The 22,212-nt window shown below is 44.3% G+C and overlaps 1 protein-coding gene across 11 annotated transcripts in view; it reads right to left on the reverse strand.

Annotated features, from left to right (window-relative positions):
- Window positions 1-22,212, reverse strand: part of ZDHHC14 (zDHHC palmitoyltransferase 14) — a 307,986-nt gene that overhangs the window by 232,546 nt on the left and 53,228 nt on the right. The window contains exon 1 of one of the 11 annotated variants that reach the window (XM_074397214.1): window positions 1-1,375. The exons of the other annotated variants lie outside the window; for them this stretch is intronic. Coding sequence (XP_074253315.1) covers window positions 1-53 — 53 coding nt within the window. The 5' untranslated portion in view covers window positions 54-1,375. Of the gene's footprint in view, window positions 1,376-22,212 lie in introns of those variants that run through there. 11 annotated transcript variants of the gene reach the window in all.

Consider the following 22,212-nt stretch of genomic DNA (forward strand, 5'->3'; position numbering starts at 1 on the left):
CTGGAGAAAACTCGCCGTCTGCCAAAAGCTGGAGGATTTCTCATGCGGTTCATCTGCTCCGTTTGGGGTAGGAAGGGCGGAGATGAAAGACACTCAACAGGAACCCATGTCAGCGTCCGCCTTCCAGGCCAGAAGCTTTCCTCCTCTGCTTTTGTCTTTTCTCAGCGCCTGAGTACTTCGCCTCTAAGGCAAGGTGACTGACTGATCACTCTGCCCTCATGAAGGCGTCTCTGGGGCATCTCTGCCGCCTCATAGACCACACATCTTCAGGAAGACCGAGACCGTCTGCAGCAGGTGACCATCAGAAATCCTGGTCCTCCTGCCCACGCAAACTGGGAAACGCTTCAAGAACTTCGGGAGGCAATGATCCTGCAGTGACTGCCCTGCTCAGTTCACTCCTAAAAGCTTTCTGCTGCCTTTCAAAGTGTCCTGGCTGTGCGTTCCAGGAAGCACTGAGCCACAGACGTGCAGGTGGAAGGGATGGGGCCGTCAGTCTGCAGTAAGTGAGAGTGTTAAAACGGTGGCACCGAAACTGAGGCCTGTTTTCAGCCCAGAGTAACCAACAGCATTGTTCACAGGGCCGGGGGAAGTACCCACAAAGGGATGCTTGCTGGTCCAGTTGAAATCAACACTGCGCTTCTGTCGGGGCTTAGGAATATTTAACACCATGTCAGCATCACATACAGCATTCACAGAAGAAAATGACAGCTTCGCCCGTAGCGTCTCTTCAATAACTCATTAATATGGAGGAAACTAGCAAAATTTTCAGATGCTTTTATATGTGCTAGAAGAAAAATCAGAGCGTTTATATCTATTTGCTTTTAAAATTGTGTTAGAGCGTGTTTAAAGATGCATTAAGGCCAGGCCCCATGGCTCATGCTTGTAATCCCAGCACTTGGGGAGGCTGAGGTGGGGGGAGGATCACTTGAGCCAAGGAGTTCAAGGCTGCAGTGAGCTATGATCACACCACCACTGAACTCCAGCCTGGGAAACAGGGTGAGACTCTTGGCAGAAAAAAAAAAAGAAAAAAAAAGAGGTATTAAAAGAATTTTTAAAAAGAGGCATTGAAAGAATTTTAAAATCAGTAATGTTATGTTGCATTTTTCTTCTTTCTCTTACGGATAGACACATTTCATAGCAAGGAATCTTCTGAAAGTAAAGAGTGTGGTATGTCAACATAAAGTAGAGAGGTAACAGGGAATTATTCCTTGATGTTAGAAGAAAAGTGCCTTTAAAAGTACTTAAAGAACAGCTGATGCATGCCTTTTGATCTTATTTCTTTGTCCCTTCATGTTTTGGATGGTTGATAAAATGGCTGGAGCTGGAGCAGCTGTTTTGGAGTATGAGGTAACCATGGGAATGTAGGCCAGTTACAGCTAACAGTGAAAATGAGTCTGCGGCCTTGAGGACCTTGTGGAGCAGCACTGCCATGCCAGTCCTAGCCTGAAAGACAGAAACATCCATTTTGTCTGTGAAAATAATATTTTTCCTATTGGTCACAGCCAAATCTCAACCTAAGTTATATACCCCAAACCTAAAGGCTTCAAGATAAGCATTAGGAAGCTTTTAAACAACAGCTGCCAATTAATCAGCAGGTTTATTTTCAGAGGCAGAAGAAAAAAGAATGTATCGGCCACCAGAAGTAAAGAAGATACTGGTATCACATGCAGAGTCATCCATGGTAAACACCGTAGATGCTCAATAAATACCTACTGAATGAATGAATGACGCTGAAGTCAAGGATGTTCAGTAAATATCCACTCTATGAATGAAGCAGAAGTCAAGGATAGCTAGTGAATCTAAGCCAGGGGTCTAATTAGTAGAGGAGCTTTTACATGAAACTCGAGTTTGAGTGAAAGAGGGCCTTAGAATTAAGGCCCTTTGATGGTTCAAGTGAGAGGTAGCTGTAGAGTAGTCTGAGAGAACAGAAAAATTTAACAGGTCATGGGAATTTAAAGCCTTATTCTGCAGTATCAGGAAGGGTGAATTTAGGATTGTCAAGGATTTTGGGGTGTTGATACTCTGTCATTCAAATTTGATAAAGCTTCAGAGTAAAGATCAATATAGAGACAGAATGTCTTCCGTATCGAAAGAAGATAGATGAAAAGTAGAGATCCCCTTGGAATACCTGTCTGAAGAAACTGGCCCTAAGAACCTGGAGACACCCAGGTCAAATAACACCCTCAGTTATCCTAAGTAAACCCAGCTCACAACAGGATCTTTGCAGGACAGGCAATCTCTGTCATGTGAGAAAGGGAATACAATAGATAAAGGGGAAGGGTAAGGAAAGGAGAGTATTGTGCTTATTACTCTTCTCTGGAGGATCAATTGCAGTTTCTTTGTTAAAAATATTTCCCTTTGGGAGGCTGAGGAGGGTGAATCATTGGAGATTAGGAGTTCGAGACCAGCCTGACCAACATAATGAACCATGTCTCTTCTAAAAATACAAAATTTAGCGAGGTATGGTGGTGCATGCCTGTAGTCCCAGCTATTCAGGAGGCTGAGGCACAAGAATCATTTGAAACCAGGAGGCAGAGGTTGCAGTGAACCAAGATCGAGTCACTGCACTCCAGCCTGGGTGACAGCAAGACTCCATATCAAAAAAATAAAAATAAAAAATTTTCCCATGTATTAGTGATCTTTATGAGATGTGCCAAAAAACCTTCCCTTTTAATTTGGGCTATCTAGTCTAAGTTCAAATTTCCTTGGCAATATAGAAAATTAAAACATCATAAGCTCTACCAAAAGCAAAGGCTGAAATTATACAGTCACACAGAACACAACTGTTTTTAAACATAAGGCTATGAATCTTTAAAAAATAGAGTTTTGTTAGGCAATAACCACACCAGAACATATGCAACACACACATATTTCAAAACAAGAACCTCCATCTCACAGACATTACTGCTTGGAGACAGAAGAGTTTCCAAAGGTGGAATATTTCAGGTTGTAGGTGGGTCAGCCAGTGTTTCCCAGAGGGTGATTCATACAGCAGGTGATTTAAGTGGTACGGGGGCAAACTGAAGTCTTTTCAAGTGAGTCTAGTTATTAAAAAAAAAAAAATCCTAGGTACATTAGGAAATTAGGAGTGCAGGTGGAAAGCAGTTTGGAAATACTGGTTAAACTTAGATCAGAGACTGTAAATCTGTCTGGTCCAAGGTCAAGATTGATTGGAAGGAGGAGCTGGTGGGGTACCATCACTTTGACTTCAGAACTCACTGACCAGGTTATCAATACTGTGCTAAATTGGTCCAACCCGCACAGGGCCAACTCAACTTTCTGAATTATTCATCAGAGCTCACTGGACCCCAAGACTGTCAATATCCCCTGTTGGGCCCCATAGCCCCAGGGACCTTCCCACTCCTAGGGACCCCAGCAGGCACTTTTGGTCCCCTTGGCCTGCTTTCTTGCTTCCCCTCAAAAATATATGCCACCTTCCATTATTAATATTCAAGAGGCCAAGCACAGTGGCTCATGTCTGTAATCCCAGCACTTTGAGAGGCCAAGGTGGGCAGATGACTAAAACCCAGAAGTTTGAGATCAGCCTGGACAACATAGAGAAACCCTGTCTCTACTAAAAATGCAAATTTTAGCTGGGTGTGGTGGTGGGCGCCTGCAATCCCAGCTATTCGGGAGGCTGAGGTACAAGAATCTTAAACCCAGGAAGCAGAGATTGCAGTGAGCCAAGATCATGTCACTGCACTCCAGCCTGGGTGACAGAGCAAGATTCTGTCTAAAAATAATAATAATAATAATAATAATAATAGTTTTTACTGATTTGGCAATTATTATTTCATTAACTCATATATTCATTTATTAGATGCTGAATAAATAAATGCTCAATCAATGTTTGTCAAATAAAGAGCCTACTATGTGCCAAGCACTGTTAGGACCGGAAAATACATTGCTCTTTTGGAATGCATATTCCAGGTCTTAGGATGACTCCACTTTTCATGTTAAGGACCAGGTATAGACTCCGCCTTTCTCTGACCCAGACAACAATACGTGACATGGAAAATGGACGAGGTTATTATTCTTCCATTTGCCATTTCTCCAAATACTTCAAAAATTTTTATTACCTCTGATATTGATTTGTGCTAAATTTATTAAAGGAAGATGCACTGAGGATTAGCATCAGTAAGCTCTGAAGAAGGTCAAGATCACAGCAAAGGTTAATTGGTTTCTTTGGAAATCATAAGCGTGGCGAATGCACCCCAGCCCATCCGTCTCAACATTCTACCTTGACAAGCGGTCAATGCTCATCCGTAAAGAACACAATCAGCTCCTACAGACACAAACAAACACAGGACCAGATTTTTGACATCAACATTCGTCCCACCATTGACAACAATTATTAAAAACACTAAAATGTTTTTATACAAAGGCATCTGTGATGCGGTAAGAAGTTAAAATCAAGGTAAAATATTATTAAAAGGCCAACTATGGAATTGCGCCTTGTGGAAATACGGCTGCTGAATCTCCTTAGGTGATATTTATGGGAAGCACAGACTGCTTTCAGTTTGCTTTTCTTTGTACACTTGTCTTACCCAGTGAATATTTACAATCCAAGGACGGGGGTTGAAATCCAATTGTCAAAATGCATCCGTAGCCTTGCAGTAAATATGTGACTTTTTCAGAAACTAGTTTGGTTTTTATTTATTAATAATTTTATTTATTAGTAATGGTTGATCCATTTACGGGCTGCTTAGTCCCAGACTGTTCAGTTTGCAAAGAAAACATTCCAAACGAAAATAAAGGGAGAGAATATTGAATGTTCAGGAATTTCTCAAGTCCATGAAACAGTTTAGCCAATTACTTATTAATGCTTAGCTAGGCAAAGTTCATGGATTCAGAACTATTCCTCTTTAAATACATTTATTTGCTAATGTTTATAACTCTTTACCCAAGGTGTTACCATGTGGCTCAGAAGCACCATAAGATAAGGCTCACAGTCTGTTATGGGAAAATCTGCATATTAGTGTGGCTTGAGAAATACCATAAATGTACCCCTTTCCTTAGTCTCCCTTCATCCATCCCAAGCAGAAGTCCTCTGATTAGACAGGAGGCAGATACGAAGTCGTGCCTAAATGATCATCAAATGTATTAATTTCCTGTGGTAGAGCACACGTCACAGCAGAGACTGCTAAGTGCATTATATGTAAAACCTCTCTGGTCATCGGAACAACCCTATCAGGTACACACTGTCATTATCCCCACTTTAAAGGGGAGAGCACCACGCACCAGGGAAATTAAACCTGCCCAAGTTCACATGGTTAGAAATGGGGAAAGCTGCAATTCAAACTATAAATCTGTCTGACGTCAAACCCATCACTGTACTGGGGAAAAAATGCAAAGCAGTAGTTTGCCTGAGGTTACTACTCTTTGCGTGAATTTTCCATCAGTAACAAGTCAGAAGGAATGACAGCAGCCTTTGATTCCACTTGGAGAGTAAGGCCTAGTTCATGTGCCCCAAAGACCAAAACAATAAACATAAGAATGATTAAAAGTAAGCTCAGGAAAGTGAGAGAAAGTAGATATGGCAGACTGCATATTGTATGATTTCCTTTCTATGAAATTATAGTGACAGCAGATGAGTGATTAGCAGGGGCTGGGGAGGGGGAAAGGGTTGACTTCAGAGGAGAACAGGAGATGACGCCAGGAGGACGGAGTCGTGATACCTGTGAGATGTTTTCCCCATTAAACATACTTGTCAAACTCATCCAACTGTTCACTTACAGTGGGTGGATGTTATTTATGTACATTATGCCTCAGTAAAAGTGGGCTTAAAAGGAAGTGGAATAACATTCATATAACGTACCATGTATAGTATGCTGTTTCTCTCCTCTTTTTACCTGACCTTCAGGTCAACCTATGTTTGGTGGGAAACTTATGGATGTGTTTGATAAAACAAAATCTTTTCATGGGTTGAGGTTTCCTGCTGGCCATCTCATTTTTTTTACCAACATAACTCTAACCCCTAGGAAATTTATCTTCCACTGAAGTTCTATCCATCGACTAAAATGTTTGTGATTATTTATGACAAGAGTATGGTCCTGGGTGCCTGAGGGGGGCAAGCTACATGCGAAGAGGCGTGCACTCAAAGTCAGAGGACCTTCACTCTCGGCCTGGCCTTTCTGCTTCACAGGTGGGTGACTTTAGGAAAGCCACTAGGCCTCTCTGAGCCTAAATTTTCTCTTTTATAAAATGGGGATGACCATGTCTCCCTTTAAGAGTTTATGACAACCAAAGGGCCTAATAAAAATGAAAGCACTGGCCAGGTGTGGTGGCTCATACCTGTAATCCCAGCACTTTGGAAGGCCAAGGCAGGCAGATCACTTGAGGTCAGGAGTTCAAGACCAGCCTGGCCAACATGGCAAAACTCATCTCTACTAAAAATACAAAAATTAGCTGGGCATGGTGGTGCACACCTGTGATCCCAGCTACTCAGGAGGCTGAGGCAGGAGAATCACTTGAATCTGGAGGTGGAGGTTGTAGTGAGCCAAGATCACGCCACTGCACTCCAGCCTGGGTGACAGAGAGAGACTCTGGGAAAATTATCAATGGAAGATAATAACAGAGAGGGAGAGTGGGGTTAGTATGTGGAAGTAAAAGATAATACACTGTAGACTGAAAAAACATTATTTGTTGAGATGAACTGAACATTGATCAAAATTATTTTACATAATTATCTGTGAAGCTGCTGTATTCAACCTAGACATTTAATAGATAATCTGCCACATTTATCCACCACCCCCGCAACACACTCTAGACAGGAAAAATATTCATTTGGGAGAGGGATAAGTTAATGGTAGAACAAAGTTTTTCTCAAATACAGCCTTTCAGTCACTTGAAGTCAGACCATAAGTACTATAGTTACAAACAAATCAAATAAAAACATGTTTTAGGTGAGGTGTGGTGGCTCACGTTTGTAATCCCAACACTTTGGGAGGCTGGGGTGGGAGGATCACTTGAGGCCAGGAGTTCAAAAGTAACCCAGGCAACAGAGTGAGACTCCGTCTCTACAAAACAAGAATAATAAAATAGGCAGGGGTGGTGGTGCGGGCCTGGAGTCCCAGCTACCCAGAAGGTTAAGGCAAGCAGATCACCTGAGCCCAGGAGTGTGAGGCTGCAGTGAGCTATGATCACACTACTGCACTCCGGCCCGAACAACAGAGTGAGACCCCACCTCTCAAAAAAATAACAATCATTTTTAAACCCCACTGACAAAAGCTTATCATTTCATTGAGGTGAAAAGCCCCCAACATTTGTGGCATTTAAAATAAAAGTACAAAAGAGGCCTACTCGTCGTCCACCTAAATATGTAAAGGTTACAAATTAAGGTAAAAAATTTCAACCAATGGCTTCCATCCTCCTTCCTTCACAAATGCACTTCATGACAACCTGGGAGGCCAACTTCCAGCTCAGGATCCCTGGACTCCGGGGCCTTCCTCTTGCTGCCTGCAGCCCTGCCTGCCTTGGCTTCTTTTCCAGCCCTGCCTCTGTTCCCGTCACTTGCAGGGGGCAGCCCTGCCTGTGTGTCTAAGTGCTCATCACCCCATCCTCCTTCCAGACAGTCCCTGACCCTCCCTCAGTCCCGGGGGTGCCCACCCCAAGCAACGCAGGTAGCACGGGGGAGGCCAAGCCCAAGGAAGAGCCTGCAAATTCTCTGTAAGGAGCTCGGGGTCATCTGGGCAAGGAGTTTCAGCCCCTGGGTGTCCAGAGCATGACCCATAGGAAGGGGGGGAGGAGCACCCACTTGACCCCTGGACGCCTCACCCCATAGGGAGACACAGCAACTGAAGGGCCTGAGCAAGGCCCGCCAAGCCCAGAACGGTGGCCTCCCTGACCCACTCCGCCTCCCCCAGGTTCAAGTAATTTTCCTGCCTCAGCCTCCTGAGTAGATGGGATTACAGGCACGTGCCATCACACCTGGCTAATTTTTGTTATTTTTAGGAGAGACTGGGTTTCACCATGCTGGCCAGGCTGGTCTCAAACTGCTGACCTCAGGTGATATGCCTGCTTCGGCCTCCCAAAGTGCTGGGATTATAGGCATGAGCTACTGCGCACAGCCTATAAATGTGCATACCTATGTGTCTTTACACTGTACATACATATATCAGCATATAACTCTGATCTAGCAAGTCATCAAGTCATTCATTGTGTAATACAGCCAATATGTCAATGAGTTTATAAAGGAAGAGATAAACCATACGCGGTGGCTCCCACCCCTAATCCCAACACTTTAGGAGGCTGAGGTGGGTGGATCACCTGAGGTCAGGAGTTTGAGACCAGCCTGGCCAGTATGGTGAAACCCAGTCTCTACTGAAAACACAAAAAGTAGCCAGGCATGGTGGTATGCGCCTGTAATCCCAGGTACTTGCTACTCAGGAGGCTGAGGCAGGAGAATCACTTGAACCTGAGAGGCGGAGGTTGCAGTAAACCAAGATCACACCACTGCACTCCAGCCTGGGCAACAGAGTGAGACTCTGTCAAAAAAGAAAAAAGAAAAAAAAAAGGAAGAGATATACCAACTGGAGGGTCAGGGAAAACATCTGGGATGAGGGAATTGAGCTAAGTTTTTGGGAATGGATTGGATGTGGTTATGTGGAGAAGGCTCAAGAGAGACAAATGGCAACGGCAAGGAGCTGCTGTGCTCCTCGGTGGAGCAGTGGGTAACAGATTTCTGCTGGCGACAATCTCCAGATGACAGAATAGCTACAGGTCAAGGCGGAACAGACGCCAGTTGTCCCTAGCATAATCAATACCACCAAAGATAGGTGTGGCTGCAAGAAGTATAAGGGAAGCATGGACACCTTGAATTATTTTTAGAATAAGGTTATAAACAAAAAGGTATGACTGAATTAAAATAAAGGATAATTACCAAAACCTGCAGTGGCCCGCAGGTACCCCATTTCATCCACTGACTCGCCCTTCTAGATCGGCACCACGTACAGAGTCTGATCTGCTGAAAAGGTGCTGGCCCCAGAGGTGACTTTGCCCTGGAGAACTTGCTGGGAGAAGGACATTAAGTCTGATGCCTTGGTTGTTTCATAACTACTAAACACTAAGCGTTTGATAGCATTTAGGTTTGTATCCTAACCTCTCTTGCTCTCTCGCTCGCTCTCTCTCTTTTTCCAAATCAGAACCATCTTGCCTAAGTTATTATTTTTTTCTGCATCTAAATATAGTTTTTAAAAAAACCATTAAAGGTCTGGGTATAAGAAAACTGGAAAGGAAATGTTTTACTTTCAGACCAGACTCTATTTCAGTAGATTTCCCAGATAATTTCTGCAGGACATTAGGCTTAAGCGAACCCTCCATTCGCCATCCCAAGGTGGCAGAGGGGCTTGTCACTCACTGTGAGGGACTGTTGGCCCAAAGAGAGGCCTCTCTAACCCAAGCCTGAAAAGCATCCCCAGTTGCTTTAAAAATAGAAACTGTTTTGGACAGACAACTGCAGGAAACGGAGATGTAACAGGAAGGAGACGGAGGCAAGACACGTGAACCAGGTTTTCATCTATTTCTGGCCCATCTTGGCTTTGTTTATTTTTAATAAACCATGATGGTTCTTGTCTAATCAAAACTGCTATAAGAAGCTGGCAGAAGACAGAGGTGAAATTAATTCTTAGAATCTTTCTGCCTCTTTTGGAATTATTCATTTATCTCCAATAATTCAGAGCTATTATTTTCAATGTTTTTTTATATATAAAATGATAGATAATATATAGATGAATAGACAGACAGACAGATAGAGAGATAGACATGAACTGTGTATGTGTGTATATCTGGCAGTGCTAAGATCCCTGCCAGGAGTCACCAGGCATTTCTGCTGTGGCCCCTTCCCCAGCCTGCACTTTGTCTACCCGGTCAGCATCGCTGCCCTCCATGCTGGCCTTCTCCTGCTGGGATCCCTGTTCTCACTGTTTTGGACCTAGCTTCTAGCCACATGCCCACTTCTGGACTTTGCCTTGCTCAGGACATTGATCCTCCTGCCTGACCCTTTGGTGACCAGTGACCCCTTCCACACCCACTTTGGTCTCCTCCTTGAGGGACTGACTAGATCATGGAAGTCCCCTCCACCTGGCCCTCAGTGGGGGATGGATGGCCTGAGAATGCTGTTTCTACAAAGGCTGCCAACAGAAGATCTTCTGCAACTGAGTGGGAAGAGTGTCCCTGACTTTCTTGGATGTAGGAGCAAAGTATATCCTCTTTTTATTTGTTTTTTTTTTTTTTTTTTTTTTTTTTTTTCCACAGCGTCTCTCTCGATTGCCCAGACTGGAGTGCAATGGTGTAATCTCAGCTCACTGCAACCTCCGCCTCCCAGGGTCAAGTGATTCTCCTACCTCAGCCTCCCGAGTAGATGAGATTTCAGGTGTGCACCACCTGGCTAAGATTTGTATTTTTAGTAGAGACAGGGTTTTACCATGTTCATCAAGCTGGTCTCGAACTCCTGACTTCAGGTGATCCACCTGCCTCGGCCTCCCAAAGTGCTTGGATTATAGGTGTGAGCCACCGCACCCAGCCTGGTATATCCTCTTACCAAGTGGTCTCTGGAGCCTCTCCCCAGTCTCAGAGCTCCCTGCCCCACCATGTACTCCGTGGTGTCACGACCAAACAGTCCATCTGATCACAAAAGGCAGAGACTGCAACATGTGCCTGGGATTCTGTCATAGCTATGATGCGCTCACTAACTCTAGGCTTCACTGCGCATGTGGAGACCATCTAATAATATTGCAGAAGCCAGTAATAATACTCTGGAGTCAGTTTAATTTCTATTCAGACTGTTCACTCTGCCACTATTACTGTTTGTCTTTGGAAAAGTTCCTTAACCTCCTGTTCATGGGATCATTGTGAGGAATAAACAAAATATTATATTAAGACTTAGCACAATGCTGAGCACACATAGAACACTTATTAAATGCTAGTTGACTCTGAAAAATAATAAATTAATAATACCATATTCCTTTACCAGTGCTTATGATATGCCTGGCTCTGTTCTGAGTGTGTTATCTGGGTTAAGGCATTTAATCTGAAGCAGAACCATAGAAGGCAGACATCTCCACTCTACAGAGGAGGAAAACTGAGTTCCAGAGAGGGTAAGGCACTACCCAAAGTCACGCAGCTAGTAAGAGGCAGAACTGGGATTCAAACGTGAGTCAATCGATCAGGCCAGAGTGTATCAGATCAATAAGAGCCATGAATATCCATGTGCAGCTATTTCATCTTAGCTTTGGGTTGGAAAATGCCCATGGCTATTCCTTTTAAAGCTGGATATGTGCTAATCCTTACCATGTAGATCAGTCTCACCACCAGTGATGGCAGCCACTGTGAGTCATTCAAGGAACAGGTCTAGTGGTTCCCTGGCTGATGTTTTTGGTTTTATTAAAAGTCCACCATCTGGTTTCTTCATAGCTCATGGTGCTTTTCTTTAAAAGAACGCTGAGGTTGAGGTCAAGGGACAGCCACAGAGTAGAAGGGATGGTGTTCAGGACAGGATTACACTGGGTGCTGCCACAGTGCTCCCCTTCACCCAGACGGTGGAACCCTGTCCGTCCTCACACTGCTATAAAGAAATACCCGAGACTGGGTAATCTATAAAGGAAAGAGGTTTAATTGACTCACAGTTCAGCATGGCTGGGGAAGCTTGAGGAAACTTACGATCATGGTGGGAGGGGAAGCAGGCACCTTCTTCACAAGGTAGCAGCAGAGAGAAGTACAGAGCAAAGGAGGAAGAGCCCCTTATAAAACCATCAGATCTCCTGAGAACTTACTCACTGTGAGAACAGCATGAGGAAACCCGCCCTGTGATCCAATCACCTCCCATGCGGTCCCTCCCCCAACACATCGGGATTACAATTCAGATTACAATTCAATTTGAGGTTTGGGTGGGAACACAGAGCCTAACCATATCAGACCACATCCAAAGAGGTGTGGGACAGGCAGCTACCTGGTTGGCTTCAAACTAGTAACAGAGGAAATGACAGTCTTCAAACTAGTAACAGAGGAAATGACAACCCAGTGATGTTCTTTGACCAAGCTCCGGAAAAGCTTTTCTTGAAAAAGGTCTTAGAATTGTTGCTATTAAAAAAAAATAAAATCTGCCAGTGGTGCTGTGAGTGGCAGAGGTCGCCTCTAAGAGCGCACCTGCCAAGTAAGAGCCAGAAAGAGAAGAGCAAATTGTCCTCAGGAGGCATCTGCTGGGCGGGCTTCAGACTTGGGTCACCTTTGGCAGGGGCAAAACAGCACATGACCTGGTGGCCTCCAGGATACGCTTTCTATATCAGGAGAAAATCGCCCAAGCAAAACGCTGGTGGGCTGCAAACAACTTTTTCTTCTCTTTAGTTAATGGAAGTGATATTTACTTTGCCACCAACAAACAGGCACACTAGGCAAGCAGGGCTTGGAAACCCTCTAGGTGTTTTGAAAGCCAGGAAGAAAATGCCTCTTGTATTCCATGACCGATCTTCTCCTCTTTCTCTTACCAAAGCCATTCTGTAATAACAGCCATAGTTCCTACTTCAGTAATCAATGCAGCGTGTGGAAGTTTTTGGTTTGGGTTTGGGTTTTTTTGAGACAGTCTCACTCTGTCATCCAGGCTAGAGTGTAGTGGTGTAATCTTGGCTCACTGCAGGCTTGACCTCCCGGGCTCAAGTGATTCTCCCACCTCAGCCTCTTGAGTAGCTGGGACTACAGGTGCACACCACCATATCCAGATAATTTTTGTATTTTTTTTTTTTTGGTTTCACCATGTTGCCTAGGCTGGTCTCAAACTCCTGGGCTCAAGGGATCCTCCTCACTCGGCCTCCAGAAGTGCTTGGGATTACAGGCGTGATCTACTATGCACAGGTGAAGTTTTCAAAAAACTTTATGAACGTAGGGTATTTCTTCAACAAAACACTGTTTCTATTATTCTGAGGGCTGGGTAACAAGCAACACTATATCCATTCTACAGTTAATAAAACCGAGGCAGCAAGAGGATAAAAGATTGGTATCATGGGTTAACTGTAATGCTAATGCTAAAATACTGTTTTCATGAAATGGAAATCTTTTCTGTATGGAAATCTCACACATACACACACACACACAGACACAGATTAAGGGATATCAATTTTTTCTTTTCTTTTTCTGAGATGGAGTCTTGCTCTCTGTTGCCTAGGTCAGAGTGCTGTGGCACAATCCTGGCTCACCGCAACCTCTGCCTCTTGGGTTCAAGTGATTCTCCTACCTCAGCCTCTCAAGTAGCTGAGATTACAGATGCACGCCACCATGCTCGGCTAATGTTTGTATTTTTGTAGAGATGGGGTTACTCCATGTTGGCCAGGCTGGTCTCAAACTCCTGACCTCAGGTGATCCACCCACCTTGGCCTTCCCAAAGTGCTGGGATTACAGGTGTGAGCCATCACACCTGGCCAGATTTTTTCTTTTCTTTTATCTGTTTCTTCAAGAGGCTGTGTCTAGATTTGCACATGTGCTTATCAGAAAGAAATTAACATAGGAAATTTCCTTTCCTCACTCCCACACAACACATCTGCCAATCTAACACTTGCAGAAGCAGTGAGCGATGAGGAGGCTACAGCAACAGAGAACAAATAACCAGATTCACGGAAATTCGGAAATAAGAACAAGGGCTGGTGTCTTCCTGGTGTCAACTTCTAGCTGAAGAAACTCTCTTCTCAAATGATCAGAAACCTGCTGGGGCAGAAGAGGGATGTGCAAAGCCTAGAAAGATCTAAGCCATAAGCCATCCTTCCAGACAAAACGCTATCTCTGTTTCCTATCCCTGCCCTGACTTCCGCCTTCTAAAAGGTGTGGTTCCCTCTTTTCAGCTCTCACTAGTGACTCACAGACACAAAACTACCATAGCCACAAAAAAAAAAGAGACAGAAGAGGAAACCCTGGACACTATTAGGTTTCCTCTGAGTTTACACTGAAAAGGCCAAGACCTCAGAACCAAAGAGACCCCCTGAAGTCACATTCCTTGTTTTTTTCTCCTTTTTATTAAGTTAAAATTCATATATGATAAAAGTAACCATTTAAAGTACACAATTCAGTGGCATCTAATATAACCACCATGTTGTATTACCTCAACTCTCCCTACTTCCAAAACAGTTTCACAGTCTCAAAAGAAAACCTGTGCACATGAAGCAGTCACTCCCCATAAAATATGTGATAGCTTCTGTCTGTCTTCTTTCACTTAGCACGCCGATTTTAAGATTAATCCACATTGTACCATGTATCAGTACTCCATTCCTTTTCATAGCTAATATTTCATTTGATGACCATCCCACAATTTGCTCATCCATTAACTCACTGATGTACATGTGAGCTGTTTCCACATTTTCACTATTGTAAAGCATGCTGCTGTAAGCATGTGCATGTACGTATTTTTTCAGTATTTGTTTTCAGTTCTTTTGGGTATATTCCTAGGAATGGAATCGCTAGGTCATAAAGTCATTCTAAGCTTAACTTTTTGAGGAACCTCCAAAGGGTTTTCCACAGTGGCTGCAATATTTTACACTCCCACCAGCAACGTACAAGGCTTCTAATTTCTTTCTGTCCTCATAAACACTTGTACGTTCCTTTTATTTTTTAGTTATCACATTCCCAGTGGGTGTGGAGAGGTAGCTTATTGCGGTTTTCATTTGTGTTTCCCTAGTGACTGATTGCTCTGAGTATTTCGTCACGTGTTTGCTGGCTTGCTGGTTCTTCTTGCAGAAATGTCTGTTTGAGCCTTTTGCCCGTTTCTTAATTGGGCTGTTTGTCTTTTTGTTATTGAGTTGTAAGCTTCTTTATTGTCATTTTTTTAAGTTCCAGGTTACCTGTGCATGATGTGCAGGTTTGTTACATAGGCAAACGTGTGCCATGATGATTTGTTGCACAGATCAACCCATCACCTAGGTTTTAAGCCCAGCAAGCATTAGCTATTTTTCCTGATGCCGTCCCTCCTCCCACACCCCCAAGAGGTCCCAGGGTGTGTTGTTCCCCTCCCGGTATCTATGAGTTTCCATTGTTTAGCTCCCACTTGTAAGTATGAACATGTGGTGTTTGGTTTTCTGTTCATGCATTAGTTCATGGCTTCCAGCTTCATCCACGTCCCTGCAAAGGACATGATCTTGTCTGTTTTTATGGCTGCATAGTATTCTATGGTGTGTATGTATCATATTTCCTTTATCCAGTCTATCATCGACGGGCATTTGGGTTGATTCCATGCCTTTACTATTGTGAATAGTGCTTCAGTGAATATATGTGTGCATGTATCTTTGTAACAGAAAGATTCATATTCCTTTGGGTATATACCCAGTAATGAGATCGCTGGGTGAAATGGTATTTCTGGTTCTAGGTCTTTGAGGAATCGCCACACTGGCTTTCACAATGTTTGAACTAATTTATGTTCCCACAAACAGTGTAAAAGTGCTCCTATTTCTCCAGCGCCTCGCCAGCATCTGTTGTTTCTTGACTTTTTAATAATGGTCACTCTGACTGGCGTTGAGAATCTCATTGTGGTTTTGATTTGCATTTCTCTGATGATTAGTAATGTTGAGCTTTGTTTCATATGTTTGTTGGCCACATAAACGTCTTCTTTTGAGAAGTGTCTGTTCATGTCCATTGTCCACATTCTAATAGGGTTGGTTTTTTTCTTGTCATTTTGTTTACATTCCTTGTAGATTTAGGATATTGGAACTTTGTCAGCTGGACAGACTGAAAAAACTTTCTCCCATTCTAGCACTCTGTAGCTTTAGTTGCCATTTTCTTAAAGGCCCTAAGATGTTTTGGAAATGAAGAACAGAAATATTTAGCAAGAAATAAGAGAGGTAAATGTTATGTTAGACAGGGAACATGACAATTTCTCTGGATAGGGAGCTATACCAAACCCAAGTAAATGGGCATTTTTTAAAAAGTTGCTCAGTGACCCTCACATTAACTGCCATAAAAACTCTTCGTTGGCAATATGATTCTCTAAGCCATAGAGTGTCTAACTCAGCACAAATACTCAATTCCCGATGAATTCAGTTCTTGGCATTCAGTACTGCCCAGACAATACCCTGAATTTATCACTTATAAAATATATTTGTCCACAGCTTTCTCTGCAATCCTCCACAGCCAAATACATCCATAAATTCCACAGCTCTGGCTTCAACTGCTATTGGAAATAGTACTCTAACATCCTGACACCAACACTAATATTTTTGCTGCTTTTAATATGACATCCAGACTTTTGGATTTCAAAACAATGCCTGAGATAAGCAGGAAATATCTTGTGGTACAGTGGAAGGAAAGATACTTTTTATTCCCTGAGAAAGTCTTACAAAGACACAGGCATCTTTTACTAACAATGTGAAAATGTAAAGTTTAATATAGATGTTACTATGGTGATCCTCACATTTGCAAATTCACATGGGGGTTTCAGCATTGTGCTGTACTTTGAGGTAACTGTCAAGATAATTTGTTAACTTCAGCTGATGAAAACATAACATTTGTTTTCAAGAGTCTCACTGCTTTTCTGTGCTTCCAAATGCAACTCAAAGTCCAGATTTTAACCTTGTAATCTTTCAAATTCTCTTAACATGGCTATCTTAGAGATTTCCTTCCTCTCCCTGCAAAATAAAATTAATCACTCCATTTGAAAAAAAAAATCCTATTTCTAGAATCTACAATAACTTTCCATAAAGCATTCTTATCTTAAATGTTTGCTCTCTTCTTGCCAGGAGAGCCCAAATTTGTGACACCTTAGCCACCTGTTCAAGACGTATATCTTTTTCTTGGCAAATTACTTCTTATACTCTTTTTTACTTTCTAATTTTTTTTTAAGATTTAGAAATTGTCCACAATAGGACTAATTAAAACTACATGATCTAATAAATGCTACTGTACAGTTAAAAATGATTAAAATGGTAAATTTTATGTTATGCATATTTTATCTCAATTAAAAAAATACATGATAGTTCAGTACAAATAACCTTTAATTAGCTTAATCCCTATTTGGAAAACCAAATAAATTATAAAATAAAAAAAAAGAAAGCCTGAATTTTTGTTTTACTCTACCATCCCATGTAAATACTAATGTCATAAATTTAACCAATTTGTACTTTTCATTCTTCTGTAAAAATCTGACCTATATCATCACCTAATTTCATATGGGGAAGAACGGAATGAATCATAGCACACATAGGACTTTTTTTTTTCAGTTTTAAATATACGAATTTATTATCCTGCAGTAATCAACTAATGCAGTTCCATAGAAGAGTTAGTAGCCTTTAGTCATACCTATCTGGATCTATTTTACCCTGATATGAAAGGTCATTTTATTAGTAAGAAATACGGAGACTGAGCCTGTGAGAGAAGGATTCTTAAGCTGGGGTCTCCCCGGGACCCATGAGCCCAGTGAATTGATCCAAGTGCTGTGTATAGGGATATGCAGGAATTTTTCTGGGAAGAGCACTCATTGCTTCCTTCTAAAAGGACTAAGAACTCCAATCTCACTACAGAGACAGACAAACTCGTTTAAGGCTGGAGACAGGACACTCGGGAGTGCAGCCGAGCACTGCCATTCATCTTCACGACACTACTATAAGAGAATCTAGGCGTCCTCTGCAGGGAAAGTGGCCTCCTTATGGAAGGAGCACCAGTTAACCTGATTTGGCGTTCCTGCAGGGCCCCTGCAGGTGCCCTCTGAAAACGAAGGCACGGAACAGCACAAAGCTTCATGGGACCTGAGAACCATGAGGCCCGGCAACGGCCCCCAGGACTCCCAGATGCAGAGCCCACGCTCCAGCCCACGCGCGGGCCAGCCGGTCCTGGGGAAGGCCTGTGCCGTACTGGGGAGACCTGCAGCCACAGGGTAGGGCCATGGAAGCAGGGTCAGCTGTTGTCACCATGTCACATGCACAGCCACAGCCCTCTGCCCTTTTCAGCAGCTGCTGAGTCTCAGCACCCCCCTTTACCCCAGGATGAAGGCCTCCTCTGCAACCCAGTCCCTACTGCCTTCCCCTCCAGGCACCTCGGACCACCCAGTACTCCCTGCAGACAGCTCTGTGTAGACAGTCTCCCTGATGACTTCCCTGCCTCGACCTCCCTCCAGCATCTGGGCCTCCTTCCACATCTGGAAATTCCACAGACACTGTGCAGCCAACGTGACCCAAACTGAACTCATCGTCTTCCTGAAACAAACAAGCCTGGCTTCCCTCTCCCCATGAATAGCACCACTATGCCTCTCGGCGCTCAGATTCAAGCCTTCGTCCCCCTCCTTTAGGTCACTGCCAAGTCCCGCAGGCCTCTCTGGGGGACCTGATTCCTGTGCTCATCGTCACATTCTTCCGGCAACCCCCCAGTTCAAGCCCTCGTGACTTCTCACCTGGACTCTTGTGCTTATTAACTCATTGTCACATCTCCCTCAGGGTCACTGCCTCTGCTCCCATCCATCCTACTGCTGCCAGATTCACTGACCTGAACACCCAGCCCCAGTCAAATCGCTTACCTACAGGAAAGTCACCCTCTCCTATTGTCTGGTAAATTTTTTTTTTTTTTTTTTTAGACGGAGTTTCGCTCTTGTTACCCAGGCTGCAGTGCAATGGCGCGATCTCGGCTCACCGCAACCTCCGCCTCCCGGGCTCAGGCAATTCTCCTGCCTCAGCCTCCTGTGTAGCTGGGATTACAGGCACGCGCCGCCATGCCCAGCTAATTTTTTGTGTTTTTTTTAGTAGAGACAGGGTTTCACCATGTTGACCAGGATGGTCTCGATCTCTTGACCTCGTGATCCACCCGCCTCAGCCTCCCAAAGTGCTGGGATTACAGGCTTGAGCCACCGCGCCCGGCCTGTCTGGTAAATTTAAGCTAACAGTAGCCAACTGTTACCAAGCACACGCTTCACTGCTGTGGTTTCAGTGGCGAGCATCTGACAGCTCTTACGTTATTTAATCTTCCAAACAACACCTGTATCTCCATTTGCACCTTCATTATCTCCATCTTACAAATAAGGGGAAAAAGGAGGATCAGAAACATTAAGTTATCCAAGGTTCCACAACTGGCACCTGGCAGGACTCTGGGAACTGGCCTCTCTCTGGGCTCTCTAGCCTGGCCTCCAAAACCTCCCACAGTGTGACCTCCCCATACTGGCCTTCCCTCATCAACTACTACTCAGTGTCCTCTCCTTGCCCAAGTCACCAGTCAAAATAAACTACAACCTGTCCTAATTCTTCACGCCCATGATGCTCTCCCTGCCTGAAATATCCTCCGCTTCCCTCCCCACCCTAACTCTCCATCCAAACAGCATACAGCGAGCACTTGCCTGCTATGTGCCAGGCTTTCTGCCATGCTGCCAGGCCCTTGGGATACAGTGAAGAAACAGATGAGGAGGCCAGACACGGTGGCTCACACCTGTAATCCCAGCACTTTGGGAGGCCGAGGTGGGAGGATTGCTTGAGCCCAAGAGTTCAAGACCAGCCTGGCCAACATGGCAAAACCATGTCTCTTCAAAAACTGCAAAAATTAGCCAGACATGGGGGCACACAATTGTAGACTCAGCCACTTGGGAAACTGAGGCAGGAGGATCGCTTGAGCCCAGGAGGCGGAGGTTGTAGTCAGCCATGACTGCATCACTGGGCAACAGAGCCAGACACTGTCTCAAAAAAAAGAGAGAAAGGTGAGGGAGGAAGCGGGGTGCCTGCCCTACTGAGCTTATAGGCTAATGCCATAAACTGCCATGAATTAAGAGGGACACGTCTGCATAACTATGTCTTAGCCTTTCTTCAAGGTTCATCCCAATGTCATCGACATCATGAAGACTTCCTGCAGCCCCTCCTTCCCTCCTCTTTCCCACCCACCCTCCATGTGTGCAGACACTTCTGCGAGGCATCTTTACTCTTGCCCTCTTCTCAGATTTCCATACTTACCTCATTTGTCTGGATTACAGGGCAAGTTTCCCCAGGGCAGGAAACAGGGAGTGAAATCCTAACCTACTTCCAAACCTGCTTCCTCCCCGTGACTTCGCAGAGCCTCAGTTTCCCCATCTGTAAGCTCTTAAGATTGGTATGAGTATTAAGTGAGATAAACATATGCAAAGAACCCCCAAGGAACTGCTATGGCAATTCCTCCCAGAGTGAAAACAATCTTCTATGAGCACAGCCACAGAGATCAGTGTTCAGTGGTGGTCTGAATAATCTGCATTATGTCTTTTGTAAAGGTCAAAACCAACAAGCCTGCCTGGGAGAAACCCAGAAAGCATGTTCTCTAAAGGCTTTGCTGGCAGTCCAGGAAGGGAAGCCCTGGGCAGGTCCCCTCTGTCAAGGCCACAGCCAACCCAGACGGGGCTATTACAAAACATGTCACGCCAGGATTCTCTCCGTGGTGGAGCGGGTCCAGTTTCATTAAGCAAATAGCTCCACAGACAGTGTAACTGACAGGAGGGGCCTGGTGCAGCCTTTTAAAGCCCTGGCTCCCTCCTGTGCCAAGCTCCTGGGTGCTCCTCTTCAGGTGGCCCAATCACACCGACAAACATTTGATAAACTAAATAAAACTGGGGCAAAAGATCCATTTTGAAAGTACTCACAGGATATTAAAAGAAAGCCCTATTGCAGCTCTTACTGTGGCCTAAATGATTCACGGAATTGTGTTTTCATGACCCAAATAAAATGTTTAAGGGCGCAGAGGAACTAGTGGGAAGTGACCACCATGCTGAAATGGCCTCATCAGATGAAGTCCTCATGGGGACTTGGGGAGCGGGACAAAGGAGAGTGCAGGGCCACTGCAGCCCAGCCTGGGCTGAGAGGAAATACCCTCCTGTCCAGTGTGAACAGGCCCAGCTCCTAAGGGTTTTCTCCACCAGCTGGCAGGGCCCCAGTGAGGGAATCAGGCAAGCCTCAACTTTGCACCAGCCCAGCCTTAGTCTATTCAGAACATCAGAATAGCTCAGTAACCCTGAACTCAACATATAATAGAATGATCCTATGTGTGTGTGCACATATATGATAAATATATAAAATTATAAGCTAGCTCTCTCTTTCTAAAAAAAAGTCATCATCAATTAATATGTTAGGTCCGATTCTGTTTTTCTTCTCTATTTCCTTTTTGTTGCTTAAGGTTGTCATCTTAGAGCCAGATTTTTAAACATTTTTTAGCACATATCTTAGGAGGGTCAAAAACCATGTCCTGAGCCACTGCCTCTGGCGTCACATGGGTTGACAGCTATTTATGATGGGTACACTGAGCTAAGTCACACACTGATGCAATTACCAGGAACAAAGTGTGTGTGCGGAGGGTGGATCTCTTGTTCCTGGTCACTGCTATTTCCTTTACCCAGAAGTCCAGGGCTCCCTCTGGCAAGATGGGAACCAGCCAACTGTAAGACATCAAAACAGTCACCATTATCACAGCACGTGTCATGTCACAGCTTGTTAAAGTCTCCATTTGAGAAGGACACTCGTCAAGGCCAATAAAGGCTGCCAGCTGTGCTTTGGATCATGAGTTGGCGGGGGCGGTCTGTGTGCAAGTCGGAGCATACGCACTCAGTCCTGATGCTGTTACCAAAACCTGCCCTTCAGAGGACCACAGTCACACAATCTGAGAATTTCTGGAGCTAAAGAGACCCTAGAGTCACCCGGTCAACTCCTCCCATTATAACTAGGACAAAACCCATGGAGGGTACGTGGTTAGGTGGACAGCTGCTCCTGAACATCGCACCCCAGGCTAACCTCTCAGGGCCCGAAGCCTCCGGCTTTATCTTGGTCACTACTTTTGTCATCTTTTTCTTTCTTTCTTTAGTGAACACCTATGGGTTTCTGCCTTTAGACAAATGAAAAGCATTATCCAAGATGGAGCTACAATTACTTTTTTTAACTACCCTTCTTTCTGTATCAGAAAAGATACACAATAATATTTGGTATTCAGCTTGCAAACATGTGTCCACATAATCAGAATCAAAGCAATTCATTATATGGGCCAACTTAATTCAATTATAAATTCTTATTACCTAAGTAAGTCTCAAGAAATAGAGTGATCGTGCCAGCCCTGTGCTCGATTTCATGCTCAAATGCAAACTTGCCATCTGCTAAGGCACATGACAAGGTTTTCAAAGAAAGGTGAGCACACAGGCCATGTAGCACCTTCCCTGGACACAGGCGCACTGCTCTCGGGCAGCAAGACGCTCTAGCCCCGAGGCGACCAGAGCAGAGCTGCCCCACACGGGATTTCAGCGCAGAAGGAAACTTGTTTCTTCGC

The sequence above is a fragment of the Saimiri boliviensis genome, chromosome 4 (assembly GCF_048565385.1).
Source record: "Saimiri boliviensis isolate mSaiBol1 chromosome 4, mSaiBol1.pri, whole genome shotgun sequence".
Taxonomy (NCBI): Eukaryota; Metazoa; Chordata; class Mammalia; order Primates; family Cebidae; genus Saimiri; species Saimiri boliviensis.